The sequence below is a fragment of the Melospiza melodia genome, chromosome 8, assembly GCF_035770615.1.
Source record: "Melospiza melodia melodia isolate bMelMel2 chromosome 8, bMelMel2.pri, whole genome shotgun sequence".
Taxonomy (NCBI): Eukaryota; Metazoa; Chordata; class Aves; order Passeriformes; family Passerellidae; genus Melospiza; species Melospiza melodia.
In genome coordinates, this window is record NC_086201.1 from 22,323,894 (window position 1) to 22,339,389 (window position 15,496).

Here is a 15,496-nt window from a genome sequence, read left to right on the forward strand (position 1 = left end):
TATTGAATTTGGAGTACTAAGTTAAGGCAGGACCTGTAGGATGTATTTTTTCTTTTCTTTCTTTAGCTTGCTGAAAGTGGCTTCTGTACAGGCCATGAACCAGACTCCATGGAATTCAGTTCACTAGGAGGCTGGGTAGCAACACGAGCATCAGGCATGAAAAAAAACATCTATGGAAACATTGAAGATCTGGTAAGTATCTTGTTTTAATACTTGTTATAATTTTTCTTTTTTTATTTAACTATTATAATGACTCACAGTGGAAGGGTAAATAGTGGTTTTTTGTGTAATTCAGTTTTGGCATCAAATCTTGACTGACATGCTTGTTTCCTTGGTTTTGGTATTAGTACTAGTAATCCTTATCTCTGACATAAAAGTAATTCTCATTTGAGCACTCACTGACCAGCTTAAGGAATTGTTACTCTGTCTTGACTCTGGTGCTGTCTTCTACTCTTTTGGACTCTCTATTCATCCAGTGTAATAATCCTGTCCAGAAGTCCCATGTTCTCTCCTACCTGTCGTGTGTACCTGAATGAAGATGTCTAGCTGAGCTGACAGCAAGCAAGCTCCCCACTTCCCACATGCCCGTGGTTAGCAGTATGGTTTAAATGAGTAGGCTGATCTAATTGAGCATGTGGGTGCACAGTGGTGAGATCTAGTGCCACCACATGGTCTGTAGGAACCCAGAGGAAAGAAGCAGTGGACTGGGAATGTCAGTGTTCTACTCTTGACTTTGTTTTAGTCATTAAAATGGTTCAACTTTTTATTAACTCAGATAATTTTTTGACTTTTAAGCATACTTTCTGATTTTAAAGTCTATGTTTTCTGTTACATTGAATGTATTGAAGATAAATCATCACTGCTCAGACTTTGCCTGCCTTTTTGCTTCAAACTTCCAGCTTTCTCTGATAATTTGTTTAATCCTTCCATGTGTGAATGTTTTCCTTCTTTCCTGCAGCACTCTCTAGGTAATGTATCCTTGTTACCTCAGGCTTTGTCATCAGCTCATAGCTTAGACATATTTGTTCTGTGCACAGATGTCACTGTCAGTGACTGAGGCTGGCAGGAACTACTCAGTTTTTATTCAGTAGACCTGGCTGAAGTAAAACTCATAGCACTTACAAAGTGTCATCGTTCCCCTGCTGCCTGAATGGTACAGTTTTGCTTGTTCTGGGAGTTGGAAGAAGGCTTCTCTATTATGGAAGGATAACTTCAGGCTAAAACTGCTTCTGAAATTTTCATTAGGAGGAAATAGGATTGAAAATTGATTCAGAACAGTTCATGAGTTTCAAAATAGCACAGTGAGAATGCTTCAAGGAGTGTTTACCTTTTGAGGAGCTTTATATCTTGAAACAGTGTGTTATATAAGCTGCCTAAAATCCACTTACTGCAGAATCAATGGTTCATAAATTGCACAGAGTGAAAATTACTTAACTACCTGTGCGTGAAAGTTGTAAAGCCATTAGCTGAAATTCAGTAATTTTGCTTAATTTAAAGGCATCACTAAAGCAAAGCTGAAACTCTGCCCTTCTTTGGTATAAAACAGAGGATTGAATTGAATAGAGGATTAAGAAAATCCACATGTGGGCTCTATTGCATTGGCCTGAATGAAGCTGGAAACAATAACATTGAAAAATATATTTTAAAAAACAACCTTCTAGCCCTGCACATGTGTCAGTCTTATGGCAGCTTTTATATTGATAATCTATTTCACAAAGTATTTCACTACTTCTGTCTTTCCTCCTAATTGAAATATTTCTGTAGCAATCAATGACTGAATTATAGTAGCTTCATCAAACAGCAGTTCTAAAGCAAAACTTAAGCAAAGTTTAAACCCTCACTTTTTCCCTCTGTAGTACAATGTATATTCTGATTAAAGTACTGGTGTATATAAAGTTCTATCTGTGAAGTTCTACACTGAGGAGCAAAACAGTTTTAGCTGGTATTGCCTGGATGTAGCCACCAGTTGATATGATCTGTCATAGAATGGAAATTATCTGCTGTGTGGGGAAAACATGCTGTGTCAAAAATCATGGTTGGTAACAGTTCTCAGGTTCTTGGGGTTGCCTACAGAATGTCTAAAACCTATAAAGCCAAACTGTATCAAACTTAATATGTTTGGTGGAAAAGAAATACAATAAAAATCTGTGCTTAATGCTAGTACTGGTAGTCATTGCACTTTGTTTAAACAGGTGATCCATATAAAAATGGTAACTCCTAGAGGAATAGTAGAAAAAAACTGTCAAGTACCTCGCATGTCAACAGGACCTGATATCCATCACTTCATTATGGGATCTGAAGGTATAAACAGAGTAATTTCTAATGCTGCATCTTAATTCAGCTTCAATAATGCTTGATTATTTGAGCATCTTTAATGCTGTGGCTTCCAGCGTGTCAATGGGTGGCATTGTGCAGGTATGAATTTCTTGTGTTAGAATAAAACATTGAGACCTTAATCAGGACTGTGCAGTTGCAGCTTTTAGCACTGCTTTAAATGGACCTGTGGAGTCAGCCTACAAGTCTAGTAACAAAGAGCACAATTTAGAGAATATTTTGTGAGCATTCACCATGTAAAAAGTAAGGAATAAATCACCTGTTACTGCAAACTGAATTTTGGGGATTTCTGATTTATGTTAACTTACAACATTCTGGTACATGTTAAGTTGGGTAGCTTGCAAGCAGTTCATCTTGGAACACTTTGCTCAGTTTTTCTCCTCTCCTGAAGGAACGCTTGGAGTGGTTACTGAAGTTACGATAAAGATTCGCCCGGTCCCCGAGTACCAGAAGTATGGCTCTGTGGTCTTCCCCAACTTTGAGCGAGGGGTTGCCTGCTTGAGGGAAGTGGCAAAGCAGGTAAAGAAAAGCTGGCTCTTGACTTCACTCAAGGACTCATGGATTCTAGCAGTAGGGGTGTATTTGTGCTTGATAACCAGGAATTTGAGGTAGGAATCCCGTAAGCGTGTATGGTCCATGAAATGCAGGATATGGTCCATGAGGATTTTGGAAACTACTCAGTTGAGGACTGAGCATGTTATGACTTTGCTTGGTATTCTGAGCCAAAGCATGGACAAGCCTTTTAATGGATTGTTTCAGTGGGAGTTATTTTCATATTGCAGCCTGAAATATTCAGCTTTGTATCTCCTTCAGCTGAGAACTTTACCCTCAGGTTAATTAGGACTATGTAAAAGGGACTAGTGTTTAAAGGAATTGACTTGCAGCATACATATAGAAGGCAGTTGAATTCATGGCTTTGAAGTGGTAAAGGAGCAAAAGGAATGCAATGGAAGGATGTGGCCTGTATTTAGAAATCGCTGCCTGGAGCACAGTGAGGCATGGGCAGGTGAGATGGATATTACCAAGTGGAATTGTGCTTACACTGTGGTATTTAAATAGAGAATAGTGCAGGCAGATGGTTTCAGGTAGTGAAGTACTTAGATATCAAAGTTCTGCAGTACTTTTCCTCAAAGCTATGCATCCAAACAAATCTTAGTCTAGTTAGCCTCTTTCTCCACTAACTTTGCTCTGCTCTGTGCAAAACATACCAAATTATATATATGAATGGTAGAATGCACCCTGAATTGGGGAAGTAATTTCAGAAATGTTTTAATTAATGCCAAACTAAACACAGCTTTACATTTTTTCCAGTGATTGGTCTAAATTAATGGCTTAATGTTCCAAGCCAGATGTTCAGACTGGTATGTGAATGACATGTATATGCTAGTCAGCAGCACTTGCCAGTTTTTCTGTCGTGCTTCTACTGCTAGTGCTTGTCCTTCCTTTTAAAGGTACCTAAGCAGACTTTTTGGGAATGCTTAATCATATGGCTGATCAACATTTAAAACCAGTTAAGGAACTCATGTGTTTTCCCTGTCTGTGGGCTTAGTTAGAGGGAAAAAAGAGGCACTATTTGCCACTTAATGTTGCTCCATTTCTAAGCTTCTATTGCTGCTGCTGCTGTTTCTGTGCTTACTTGAGCCTGAACTACTTATTCTCTTCTGTTGCCCCTCGCATCAAACTGAGTAGTAATTAAAATGACTGCTGTCTGGAAAGCTCTTTTATGTATCAGTCCACTTTAAGGTAAGGATAATCAGCCTGTAGGGTGTGAGTGGGTTGGTCTCATTTAAAACCACTCCCACAGCTTTCTGTCCACCTGCCTGGTGAGCTTCCTTAGCTCTTCATGTTCTTTCTTCCTCTTGTGTGACCAAATACATATTAATGATATTGTGAGGAGTGAACATGTCAAATGAAGTGAAAGAGCAGTACTTCCATATCCACATGATTAGATGATGACTAGCCTAAAATTCGGACTTCTGTCATATTCCTCTGGCCATACATTTCAGTATGACTGGATGTGGCCATCAGTGAGTACAGGATGTAGGCATATATATGACCAGAAACTTACCTAAGTGAAGGCAGCTGTTCTTAGAGATTTTCAGATTCCTGTACAGAATCTAGATTAGACCCAAGCACAGATTTTGGTTGCAGTCTGACAGCAGAGCATGAGTGTACCAGGTCTAGCCAGGATGAAGTCAGCTCTTTTCATAATAGCATGTGTGGTGGTAGCTTTTGTACTTGTACAAAAAGTGTTAGTTATTGCTAAACAGTGTTTTAGTTATTGATAAACAATGTTTACAGTGTCGGGCTTTTTCTGTTTCTCCCTCTCTTCCCTCCACCAAGTGTGTTGGAGCAGATAAGAGGCTGGGACAACTGACCCAGACTGACTAAAATCAGATACCATATTGCATCATGATCATAAATAAAATAGAGGGAGGTGTTTCATAGGGGTTGCCATTGCTTGAAGACTGGCTGCATATTGGTCAGCTGATGGTAATTGATTGCTTTTTGCATTGTGCTTTTGTGGGGATTTTCCCCATTTTGTTTACCAAGCTGTCTTCATCTCAACCCATGAGTTTTTCAGCTTTTGCCCTTCTGATTTTTCTTCCCCATCCCACTACGGAGGAGACTGAGTGAGCAGCTGTGTAATGCTCAAGTGCATGCCAAGATGACCTTCAACAATTAAACTTTTTCAATGGATTTTTATTATGTGTGTGTCTCTGATTACACAGAAACATAAGCTTGATGTAATAAAGTGTACTATCTTTAGTGCATATGCCATTTTAGAAAAACACTCAAAATGTGAAGATCAATGTTTTTGGACTATTACTGTGTTGGCTTCAGTTTAAGCTGAAGATTCTCAGTGCATTATATCTAGACCATCTACTATACCTGGTAGATGTTGCTTTTCCAGTGAAAAAAACCTTATAGTCACCCTGTTTTAATGATGGTGATGGCCAGAGGTCTGGTATCAAAGTATGCTTTCTTATATGCTATTTTATAATGAAAATTTAATTGTAATGAATTTCAAAGCCAACTGTATATGTAATCTTTTTATTCTTCCTTCCTCTTACTCCCCTGACTGTGCCTCCAAGAGATGTGCTCCTGCATCAATTCGCCTTGTTGACAATGCACAGTTTCAGTTTGGTAAGTATGTGGATCATCATGGAGTGTCATGTTTCCAAGGCCTTTTTAGCAGCTTATGCCTCTTTTGGGTAGTAATTCTTCTGCTCAAATCTAGACAGAGGGCAGTGAACACAGAGTTCAACTTCAGATAGTGCCATAATGTGAGTTTGGGAAACATAAGCCAGTCTTTGTCTCTGAGGAAACACTATGCACTACTTGAGTCAGTAAAGAGCCATGCTCTGCCTATAAATGAGATGGGTTTTCTGCTATGTTTCCTTTCTTCACATTTAGTCTATTGGTAAGATTGAAATTCTGGAATCACTTCCTCTGCTTTGCTGTAAAGGAGTAGAGATTCTAGTTTTAAAATACAGTACTTGAAACATTTTCTTCCTAAGAGTATTAATGAGAAGTTGGATATGAAAAAAAATCAGAATGCCAGCACCTTATTTTCAAGGTAAGTGGATTGGTTCCTTTAAATTTCATGAAAGCATCTCACAGATTCCTTAGAATTAGTAAGTTTTTAAAAACTATTCTGATATCATAATGTTTGATTGGGAGAGAGGTAATGACATATTTGTCCAAAGTGATCTGTCTGTTTTCAAAAAAAGATCAGATGTTGTAAGTGCTGTAACTGTGTGCAAGTACATCTAAGCTGTTAGGCTTTAGGTATTGAAAGTCAGTGAAGCTACCAGAAGATTCTTGGAGACAGAAGATTTAGTAAAATTTCAGCTGGTTCAAATACCTAAATAGGATAATGTCAGATAGGCAGAACAATCATTTCTCAGCAATTCTAAGGGAAAGCTGTCATTTTAAACTCTAGTAAATTTGGTAGAAGATATGTTCTAGCTCAAGACACTCTCATGGAGACTCTAAAGTTCCATGACCCAAAAGCTAATAGCTTGCAGAACTTGCTGAGACCATGTTATTTTGATTGTACCCAGAAGATGAAAATGGAAAGTGTGACTGACCTTGAAAACCTCTACTATGATACTGCAACAAGACAGAATTTCTGAAATTCTCAGTGATGAATCTCAGCTTCAAATGGCATTAATGTAGTGGTGTTGAAAAAGCTGAACTTCATTTTTCAAATCAAGGAAATTGTGATTTGGAAGAGCTGAGAGGCCCAGCAAGCCTTGCTGCTTGCTTTGCTCATTTTGTGTTACACTGTTCTGCTCAGACATGTCCAACAGAAACAGGTGCATTTCTTTTTTTTTTTTTATTTGGGAAGCACAATTTGACCAATTGCAAGCTGTAAACATAGTTTCAGGTGTGTCAATATTGATTTTTCTTGTAATCATTAAGTAATTTTTTAGACTGTGGTTTAATAAATTCATGATTTCTCTGTGCTTACTCAAGTGTGCTTGTAGATGTCCTCCTTGGGGTTTGTATCTGCAGAGAAACTCCCTCTTTGCTTAAGAGGAAAAAAGAGCACATAGTTGTTGAAGTTCATGTGTTATTGAGGAGGAAATGCTTTGTGAAGTATTTTAGAAGGAAGTATCATGTAAATGGTGCATAACTTTTTCTGAATTGGGCTCACAGCATGTAGGCCAGATGCCAGGCTGCTAAAGTGAAGCAGTAATGAGAGTTCAGAAGTTGTTGGTGACTGAAAACAATGAACAAACAGTAAAAGACTTTCATCTCAATTAAACCCAGTCCTGAGGCAGAAATGTTAATTTAACAGGCTCCAAGACACCATTTATATATCCTGGTAATTTTAGTTCCCTGTTTGTCATTAAGGAAGCAATAACTAGCTTTATGTAGAAAACTTCACACAAGTGATATAACTGTTAAAGAAAAAAATGCTTAACTCCTAACTTTGACCATTTTTGGCTGTTTGTTTCAGTGGTTTTGGTGTAACTTTAAAAAAAGTCACTTTTTGCTTAGTTTTGTGGTGTAAAAACTAATGAAGTGCTCTCTTAAAAAGTTTCCACATGCCATAGGCTTGTGAGATCTAAACTAGGGCAGCCTTAATTAAAGTGTCAAATATTTGTGCACAGGTGTACATGTCTTCAAAAAAATATTGAAACCTTTTCCTAAATCATGTTCTAAATTAGTAGAGAGAATTCTCTTTAATTTTGATAATCAAAATGCTCTAAGCAATTCTAGTAATTTTGACTACCAAGCTATTTTTTCTTTGCCCCTTGAAGTAAGAATCTTAAGAGCACTGTTTCCCTTAATGTGCCTTTTTCTGCTTTTTGCCAAAGGTCATGCTCTTAAACCACAAGTTGCTTCCATTTTTACATCGTTTTTGGATGGACTGAAAAAGTTCTACATCACAAAGGTAATTCTGGGTTTTCTTAATAATGGTTTGAATTTTGCATGCTATTCATAAAATTCAAGTTTGTTCGGTAAACTGCTTCTAATGCAGCTGAGTTTGGGTGTAACTGATAATGCAATGTAAGAGCTTGAGGTTCTAAAGGTGGTTGAATTCAAATGAGATTGTGTTTGAGGAGTTACTCACTCCAAGGGAGCTGTTGTCACTGGTCATACCTGTATAAGAGATTAATGTGCCTTGTTTAACAGTAACTTGGTGACAGGGGAAGACTGGAACCAGTTTATGCAGCTGGCAGACCAGTGAATACTGATGGATCAGTGAATACTGATACTATATTTTCATCTTCCTAGATTTTTTCCAAGGCATGATCTACCTTGTTATTAGAGTGAGCTAGAATTTTGCAAGATCATCAAGATATTAGGCAGATTTTCCCACACAAATTGTTTTTTTGTTTTTCTGGAATTCATTCATTTTTAACCTACAATGATTTGGTGCTAAAATGATGTCACTGAGGCTTTTGTATTAAATATGTTATCTTATTATTGATTTTTTTCCCTCCAGCTTACCTAACTAGAGAGTTACTGCAAGTATGGGTATTCAAATGTAGAAAAGTTTCATTATCTTCCAAGAGAGGTTGTACTTCTGGAAGACAGTGACCAGTGTTGATTCTGCTGTTTTTTCTTAGATTATTGAAGTGGGAAATAATATATGTCTTGGCATTTCTTTTGTTAGGGAATACATATTCTGTTTAGAGATAGCCCAGAAGTTTTTCCTTCCCTCCACATTCATGATGGTCATAGTTTTCTTCTTGTATTTTTAGCTGTTTAACATAGGAATAGTTGATTGAATATAAATGTCTCTATTGCTCAAAGCATTTAAGACCATTTTTTTTCTACAGCATAGGTAGACAGCTGTTAGGCCTATCCTGCTTTTTAGCAGGAGGAAAGAGGTGACAGATAATTTTTGTTATTTCCATTGACCTGTCCTGTCAAGGAAAAACTTCAGTGTTTTGGGACTAAATTTTGAGACTTTTTCCCCCATCATTCCTCTTAATTACAGCAACACTTCTGACCAGGGCACATGCCATGTATTTGAAAAGTAAGAACCTGTTCCTTGTATTCTGCCATGTAGACTGTGACTAATGGCAAGTTTGTTTCTCTTTGCAGTTTAAAGGATTTGATCCCAACATACTGTGTGTAGCTACCTTGCTCTTTGAGGGTGACAGAGAGAAGGTTCTTCAGCATGAGAAGCAAGTCTATGATATTGCCACCAAGTTTGGGTATGCTTTTCAAAGAACATTTTCAATGTGAAACTGGGAATGAACTGTCCAGGAAAAAATTGGACTACCATATTTTTGTAATGGTTACTGTATGGATATGTTCTTGATTTACTAGTTTGAAGTGGCAGCAGTCAATTAGCTACTGAGTGCTCCCTTTGATACATCTGGCTTGTACTAATTAATAGGTAACTTTACTGAAAAACTTCAGCTGTCTGTGTATTGAAGAAAAACATTTACTAAATATAAAATTAATATTATTAAAATGGAAGCCAGCCCTTTTAATTGCTTACAGGCATGGAAGCAGCTTGTTTTGCAATCCTAGACTCTATATTTTCACTACAGAAAGGGAGACAAAATCATTGGGGTGATATTGAACTTTTGCAAAGTTCATGTGAGTATATGAATACAAGAAATTTGTTTAGTTGAAAGAGTGCAGTGATTTTCTGTCCCAAAAAGGGACAGAAAACACCCATTGAAGTGGTAGGCTGAGTAATGATCAAGCAGTTTCTTTCCTTCTGCCTTGACAAATCACAGTTTTAATGATAGTTTTAATCAAGAATGTACTGTTATTGCTAATACTAGTCTCAGCTATTCAAATATACATATAAGTGCTGTTTTATCCATTTCAAGGCTATAACTTCTGAATTTTGTGCTTTTATCGTGCTTTCATTCTGTTACTTCAACTGTGAATCCTTTTGTATTCTGGTTTTTCAAGATGGTAGTGTATTGGTAAGGGGGGAAACTTGTCTGTGTTAGAGGCATTAGAAGATGATGCTGTCTGTGCTGCTTTATTAAGCTATTAGTGAAGTCTTCAATAGGTTAACCTGTTTTAAAATGCTAAACTATTTAATGGCTTTATAGTATAAAATCCTTCAATTCTATGCTTCTTCAGGGTGCCTGATTTCACAGCCATACCCACCTCTCTCTCAGATTTATGGGAGCTTGTAGGAAGAGTGATTCCAGAGGCATAGCACTTTCATATTCTTAGAAACCAATAGTTAAAAACAAATGCTTTCAATAATCCTTGCTAGACTAGTGAAAGCAAGGCTTCCTTTTTCTTTAGTGCTATGACCTTTGTGTCTTTTTTAAATTCATTCAGATCTCTTATGCTTTGGGGATCTTAAGTCTTGGGGTCTCATGAGTTGTACAAATAAAAGTACACAAATTCAACCTGCTTAGAAATGTTATTACCCACGTTCCTGTAATGAATATCTGGGATATATTGTGTCTACTTGTGTTTCTCCACTCTTTTGTGAGTTTTGAAGACTGTTTTCTAAGATTACGTCAAATATTTTGTGAAGTTCTTCTCCAGGTTATGGAATGAAAAGAGGAATGGATAAAGATGTGGTCTGAAGTAACTTCTGATTTCTAGTGATGAGACCTTGCTATTAACAACTATTTTAACACAGCTTAGGCAGCTAAACTTGCACATATGTTTAATAATCAAAGTTATTTTATAAATATTTTAGAAACTGGTGACTAATTTGGTGGAAAATTAATTAAATTCTTGTATATTGCAGTGGCTTGGCAGCAGGAGAAGATAATGGACAGAGAGGATACATGTTGACATTTGTCATCGCTTACCTTCGGGTAGGTCAGCTTTTGTCTGCCTGCTGCAACTTCTGCTAATTCATGCAACAAAACATAGACATGTTTCTTTGAAGATGCTTGCTCTGAAATCTGAGTGCAGGCTGCCTTGGATGATGTCTCAGAGATTTTATCAACCCAGGATCAACCTAGAGGTTGTATCTCTTCCATTTCTGAGCAGTGATTATTCATGGAATTCCATCTGCAAAACACCATATAGACATTAATTTATATTCTTGTTAAGAATAACAATAATATTCATTTATTTTCTTGTTAAGAAAATAGCTTCTTATAAAAGGTATGGAGATTAGATTGAAGAATCCACAAGGTGAATGAAATCAGAGGCATGGAGTGTACTTGAAATATTCATGTCCTCACTTGTCATTTTACTCTTCTTTGGCAATCTGCTTATGACTGGTTTAAATCAGAATTCCAACATAAAGGACTTTTAGTCTAAACTAATGCAGCTGTTCTTACACATTTTAGTCTTACTGTTCGAGATTTTTTTTATTTTTCAGAACAATATGCACATCCTGAGTGTTTGATTTGTTGGGGACAAATCACTGAATCTCCCTTTATTTCAGCAGGCTGTGTGTGAGATGGGAAGATGTTTGTCTTTTTTCTATCTAGACAGTGACTACACTGCACAAAAATATTTTCACTAGGTATTATACTGAGGAGCACAAAAACTCTTGGCTTGGTACTATAGTGATAAAAATATTTGATTAGTGTAGACATACTAACAGTCTGACAAGTTATCTCAGTGTAGCCATGACATCAAAATGTTTGTCATCTTTAAGAGCTTCCCTATTTCCCTATTAATAATAAACTTACGTCAGTGGGACATATGGGTGTTTTTGCTAAATTAGAATTTCTGTTCTTCTACTGCAAACTAAAAAGTTGTTCACCTGATAACTGTGTAGCATACACTGGAATCCCAGATGCTGATGCTGAATGTTACTGATAATTTCCTTACTCTTTTTATTAGGACCTAGGCCTGGATTATTACGTAATAGGAGAATCATTTGAGACATCTGTTCCTTGGGATAGGTAAACTCTGACTACTCTTCAGAATTTCTTAAAACTTGATTTCATTCAAATTACATTAGTAATTTATTAATATTATTAGTATTTCATCTTAGGTTACCTTACTGTAACAAATGTAGGATTTGAAATTGCCCTGTTGAGGAGGCAGGACATTGGTGGCAGTAATTGCAGTGGGGGATGAGCAGCCACCTGTGTGGGATCAGCAGTGTATTTCAAAGGGATTAGTCTGTAGTGAAGGTGAAAAACATCAAGTATATTTAAGTAAGTTTTTTTCTTTTTCCAGCAATGTAGGGAAATACTGAAACTTTTGCCCAAGATTGAGATCTTTTACCTAAGGGTATTTTACCTATTAGCTATGGTTGAGAAACATTTGACCACAACAGAATTTAATATACAAAATAATTTTGGATGCTCCAGTCCATTTGGTAAGGCTGAAATCTCTTAAATAGGATCCAAAGTGATTTGAATCAAAGCTTTACAGCATTCAATGCAAAGTCTGATGACTTAAGCTGGCAACCCTATACCCTTGCTATTGAATTCAGTGGCAATTGTAAATTCCAGCCCCGGTTTGGAAATTGGCACAGTGTCCTAAGAGTGTAGAAGAAATTTGAGGACAATTTTAAAGTCAAAGTGCTCTTCCTTTTACTTTAGCTTTATAGATTTTTAAGCATGCTAACTTCTGAGTCACCAGTTTTTTTTGCCTCTCCCTTGTTTTAGAAGACAATGAATTTTTACTTAAGAAAGTATTTAAAATTGTCCTCACCAAAGCAAATGCTTTGAAAACCTTTTTCTACTTTGATTCATAAGGACCATGTAGCTTTCTATAAACCAATTAACTTGTTCTTGACAGGTAGCAGATACTTGAAAAAATATTTAGCTGACTTTCTTATTCACTAAATGCTTAAGTTCTCTTGTGTTCTGTGAATCTTTAATGTAGTTCTAAATCTGTGTAAAACACCAAAATCTGAATTGTAGCTCTGCAGACCTTTGTGGGAGAACGTGTAACTGAAGATATGGTAATTTGAAAAACAGTTGATTTCTTTTGGTTGCTCTACCAATTTGTTTGCACCTGGGTCTGTCCTAGAGGCACTTAAAAAGGCAGAACAAGTATGGCTTCCAGCAAGGTCTAATAGCTCATTGCCATATTAGAATTATAGCATTTCAGGTTGGCAGAGTAGTGCCCAGCTGAAGGATCTGCAGGTTTGGCCTTGCAGCAACACAAAGGTATGGTGGTAGTACAGTTTGCCAGACCTTTGAGTTCTCAGGATTTCTTCTGTATTTGTTAACTACTTTGCCAAAACTTTGAGGCTGTTTTGCTGAGAAAATAAAGACATACAGAAGTAGGTGACCTCCTTATTTTTTTAAACACTGTTGACACCTCTTCCTTATAAAAAAATGCTTTTAGGTTCTCTGTTTCAGAGTAAACTTGCTATTCAGAAGTGCAGAAAAAGCAGTGGAGTCTTGATGAGGACTATTCTTAAACAAAGGCTAAGCTAGTTAGCAGTGATTTTAGAAGGTACTCATGTTGTATTAGATTATGCTTTTTAAAAAGTTTGTGAAGTTTTTTTTTTTAGAAGCTATACGAAATCAAATACTGAAATTTTATATATTAATGTGTTTCCTGTTACAGGGTTTTGGACCTTTGTAGAAATGTAAAGGAAAGGATAGTACGAGAATGCAAAGAAAAGGGTGTTCAGTTTGCTCCTCTTTCCACCTGTAGGTAAGTCATGCAATAATAGAAATAATTTTTCTTGAATCTTTGTTCGGTAAGAGATCTGGTGATGATATTACAAATACCAGTAGCCTTGACCTTCCTCTTGAACCAGCAAGTGGATTACATGGAAGAGTTGGGAGTTCAAGCCTAAGCACTTGCTTAGGTTTTAAACTCTTGCTTATATGGACAAGAGTCAATTGTAATGACTTAAGAGCTTCAACTTTCAAAGTCATAGCATTGAGCTCCTGGATTAGGAGCAAAAAGGATGAAGAAATTGAAAAGAGGCTGTCCATTTGAATAAGATAGGAAGTAATCTTAGGAATTTTATGCTGTCAAATAGTGGTTGGCTTACTATCATAAAGCTTTGTTTGTAATGCAGTTCTCTTCAACAGGGTGACACAGACTTACGATGCAGGTGCATGTGTCTACTTCTACTTTGCCTTTAACTACAGAGGAATTAGTGATCCTATTCATGTCTATGAGCAAATTGAGGTAATGTATAAAGAAACAATAGTTACAGGGGGGAAAGCTGATGGACCTGTATTTTGTTCTGAACCTATTGGCCAAGCTTACTGAGTTTTGCAGGAAAGATCTCAAGAGTTTCTAAAGCTTTGTTCATTATCAGTAATAAGAGGTACATGTTAATAGTTCATCAAGTAGAGAAAAGGCTACCAGGTGACAGTTTTAGATATCGGTACATGAATAGTTCTGACTGAAGTATAGAAGAGCTTGACCTGGAATTTCTTGGATGGCAGAAGCTTCAAACCTCAAAAAAACTTTAAACCTCAAATCCATGGGAAACTAGTCTTCTTTAGTTCTGTTACTTACAAAGCTACTTCTTCTGCTTAATACTCAGTCTCTAAAATGCATAGTAAAACTGTCAAGATCATGCCTTATGAACAGTGCTGCATGTAGAGAATAAGGAAGGGTACTGTCTCATGCCTTTTCTGTTAGGCTGAGATAAGAATTGCTCTAAGTCCAGTCTGTTAGACCAGTTGTAAGCTGCTTCAGCATTGGCCAACTGACCATACCTAGTTAGGTGAGACAAATGTCCTTGTTACCTTCAAGATGCAATTCTTAGAAGGACTATGGCCCAACTGCTTTCTGTCCTACCTTCTGGTTCCTAGCTCAAACTTCAGCACCAGAAAATTGCCAATAGGACTGTAGAGAAATAGTATTGATAACTGGGATATCATTCTTCTCATGCTTATTCTTTAGAAATTTCTCTTGAATTTAGCAAGTGGATGCAAAGTTTTATCTACAAGTTCAGAGGCTTCCATGCTGTTGGATATAGGGCACTGAAGAATGTAATATTTGAGTATTTATTTAATGAAACTTTCCTATATCTAGATATTTCTTTTATTGGAATTAGTTTGTGTGATGACCTGAATGCACATTTTCCATTGGAGTAACTAAATTTAATCTAATAAAGTGAGTTTGCTGACCAAGTGTATGTACTCTATGGCAGACTGAAAAAAAAAATCTCTTAACTGCACAGCTGCAGTTATATATGTTATTCCTAAAAGAGTACACTCTTTAGAAAAGAAAATATTTAGTGCTTGGGCTTAGAAAAGCTTTCGTTGTTTACACCTTCTAAGCTCTCTAATTATTCAGAAATTAATGGCAAAGAAGATTCTACAAATTGAACATTCTTAACATAAAAAGCTAAATTCTGTTTTCTGCCACAAACTACACCCATGAAAGGATTGTCTGTTGTAAAGTACCTCACTGCTTCAACCAGGATCTTGGAAATCTGGGTTGAGCTCTGATCTGAATAAGGCTCTTCACTTGCTCTGACAAGCCTGTTTTTTGAGACATAATCATCTTCCAAATGTGCATCCCAGCCACTGGATATTTAAGTTTTGGCAAAGGGAAAGTAATCCAGAATACTCGGTTCTTGAGTAGTACATTTGTTACAAGAGATGCCATTTGAAATGTTATGGCTTTGATGTTTATTTAGAAGACTCTTACTTGCCTTTATCTGCAGGCTTGAGCTATAATGTTTACCTATATAATGTACCCTGATTACTTCAGAAACTTTTCATACACCTGTGTGTATGAGTGCAATAGCAAGCATTTCATGAAATCCAAAAGTCTTGTGCAATTGCTGTTGAATGAATACCATCTCTTTCAA

The 15,496-nt window shown here is 36.8% G+C and overlaps 1 protein-coding gene across 4 annotated transcripts in view; it reads left to right on the forward strand.

The window, feature by feature from the left end:
• Nucleotides 1-15,496, forward strand: part of AGPS (alkylglycerone phosphate synthase) — a 73,756-nt gene that overhangs the window by 47,850 nt on the left and 10,410 nt on the right. For 3 of the 4 annotated variants that reach the window (XM_063162193.1, XM_063162192.1, XM_063162194.1), the window contains 10 exons: nucleotides 67-192; nucleotides 2,193-2,301; nucleotides 2,726-2,853; nucleotides 5,430-5,481; nucleotides 7,665-7,741; nucleotides 8,902-9,014; nucleotides 10,535-10,604; nucleotides 11,590-11,651; nucleotides 13,279-13,368; nucleotides 13,755-13,854. In XM_063162193.1, the coding sequence (XP_063018263.1) occupies nucleotides 67-192; nucleotides 2,193-2,301; nucleotides 2,726-2,853; nucleotides 5,430-5,481; nucleotides 7,665-7,741; nucleotides 8,902-9,014; nucleotides 10,535-10,604; nucleotides 11,590-11,651; nucleotides 13,279-13,368; nucleotides 13,755-13,854 (927 nt within the window). Of the gene's footprint in view, nucleotides 1-66; nucleotides 193-2,192; nucleotides 2,302-2,725; nucleotides 2,854-5,429; nucleotides 5,482-7,664; nucleotides 7,742-8,901; nucleotides 9,015-10,534; nucleotides 10,605-11,589; nucleotides 11,652-13,278; nucleotides 13,369-13,741; nucleotides 13,855-15,496 lie in introns of all 4 variants that reach the window. The other variant, XR_010028584.1, reaches the window with a different exon arrangement.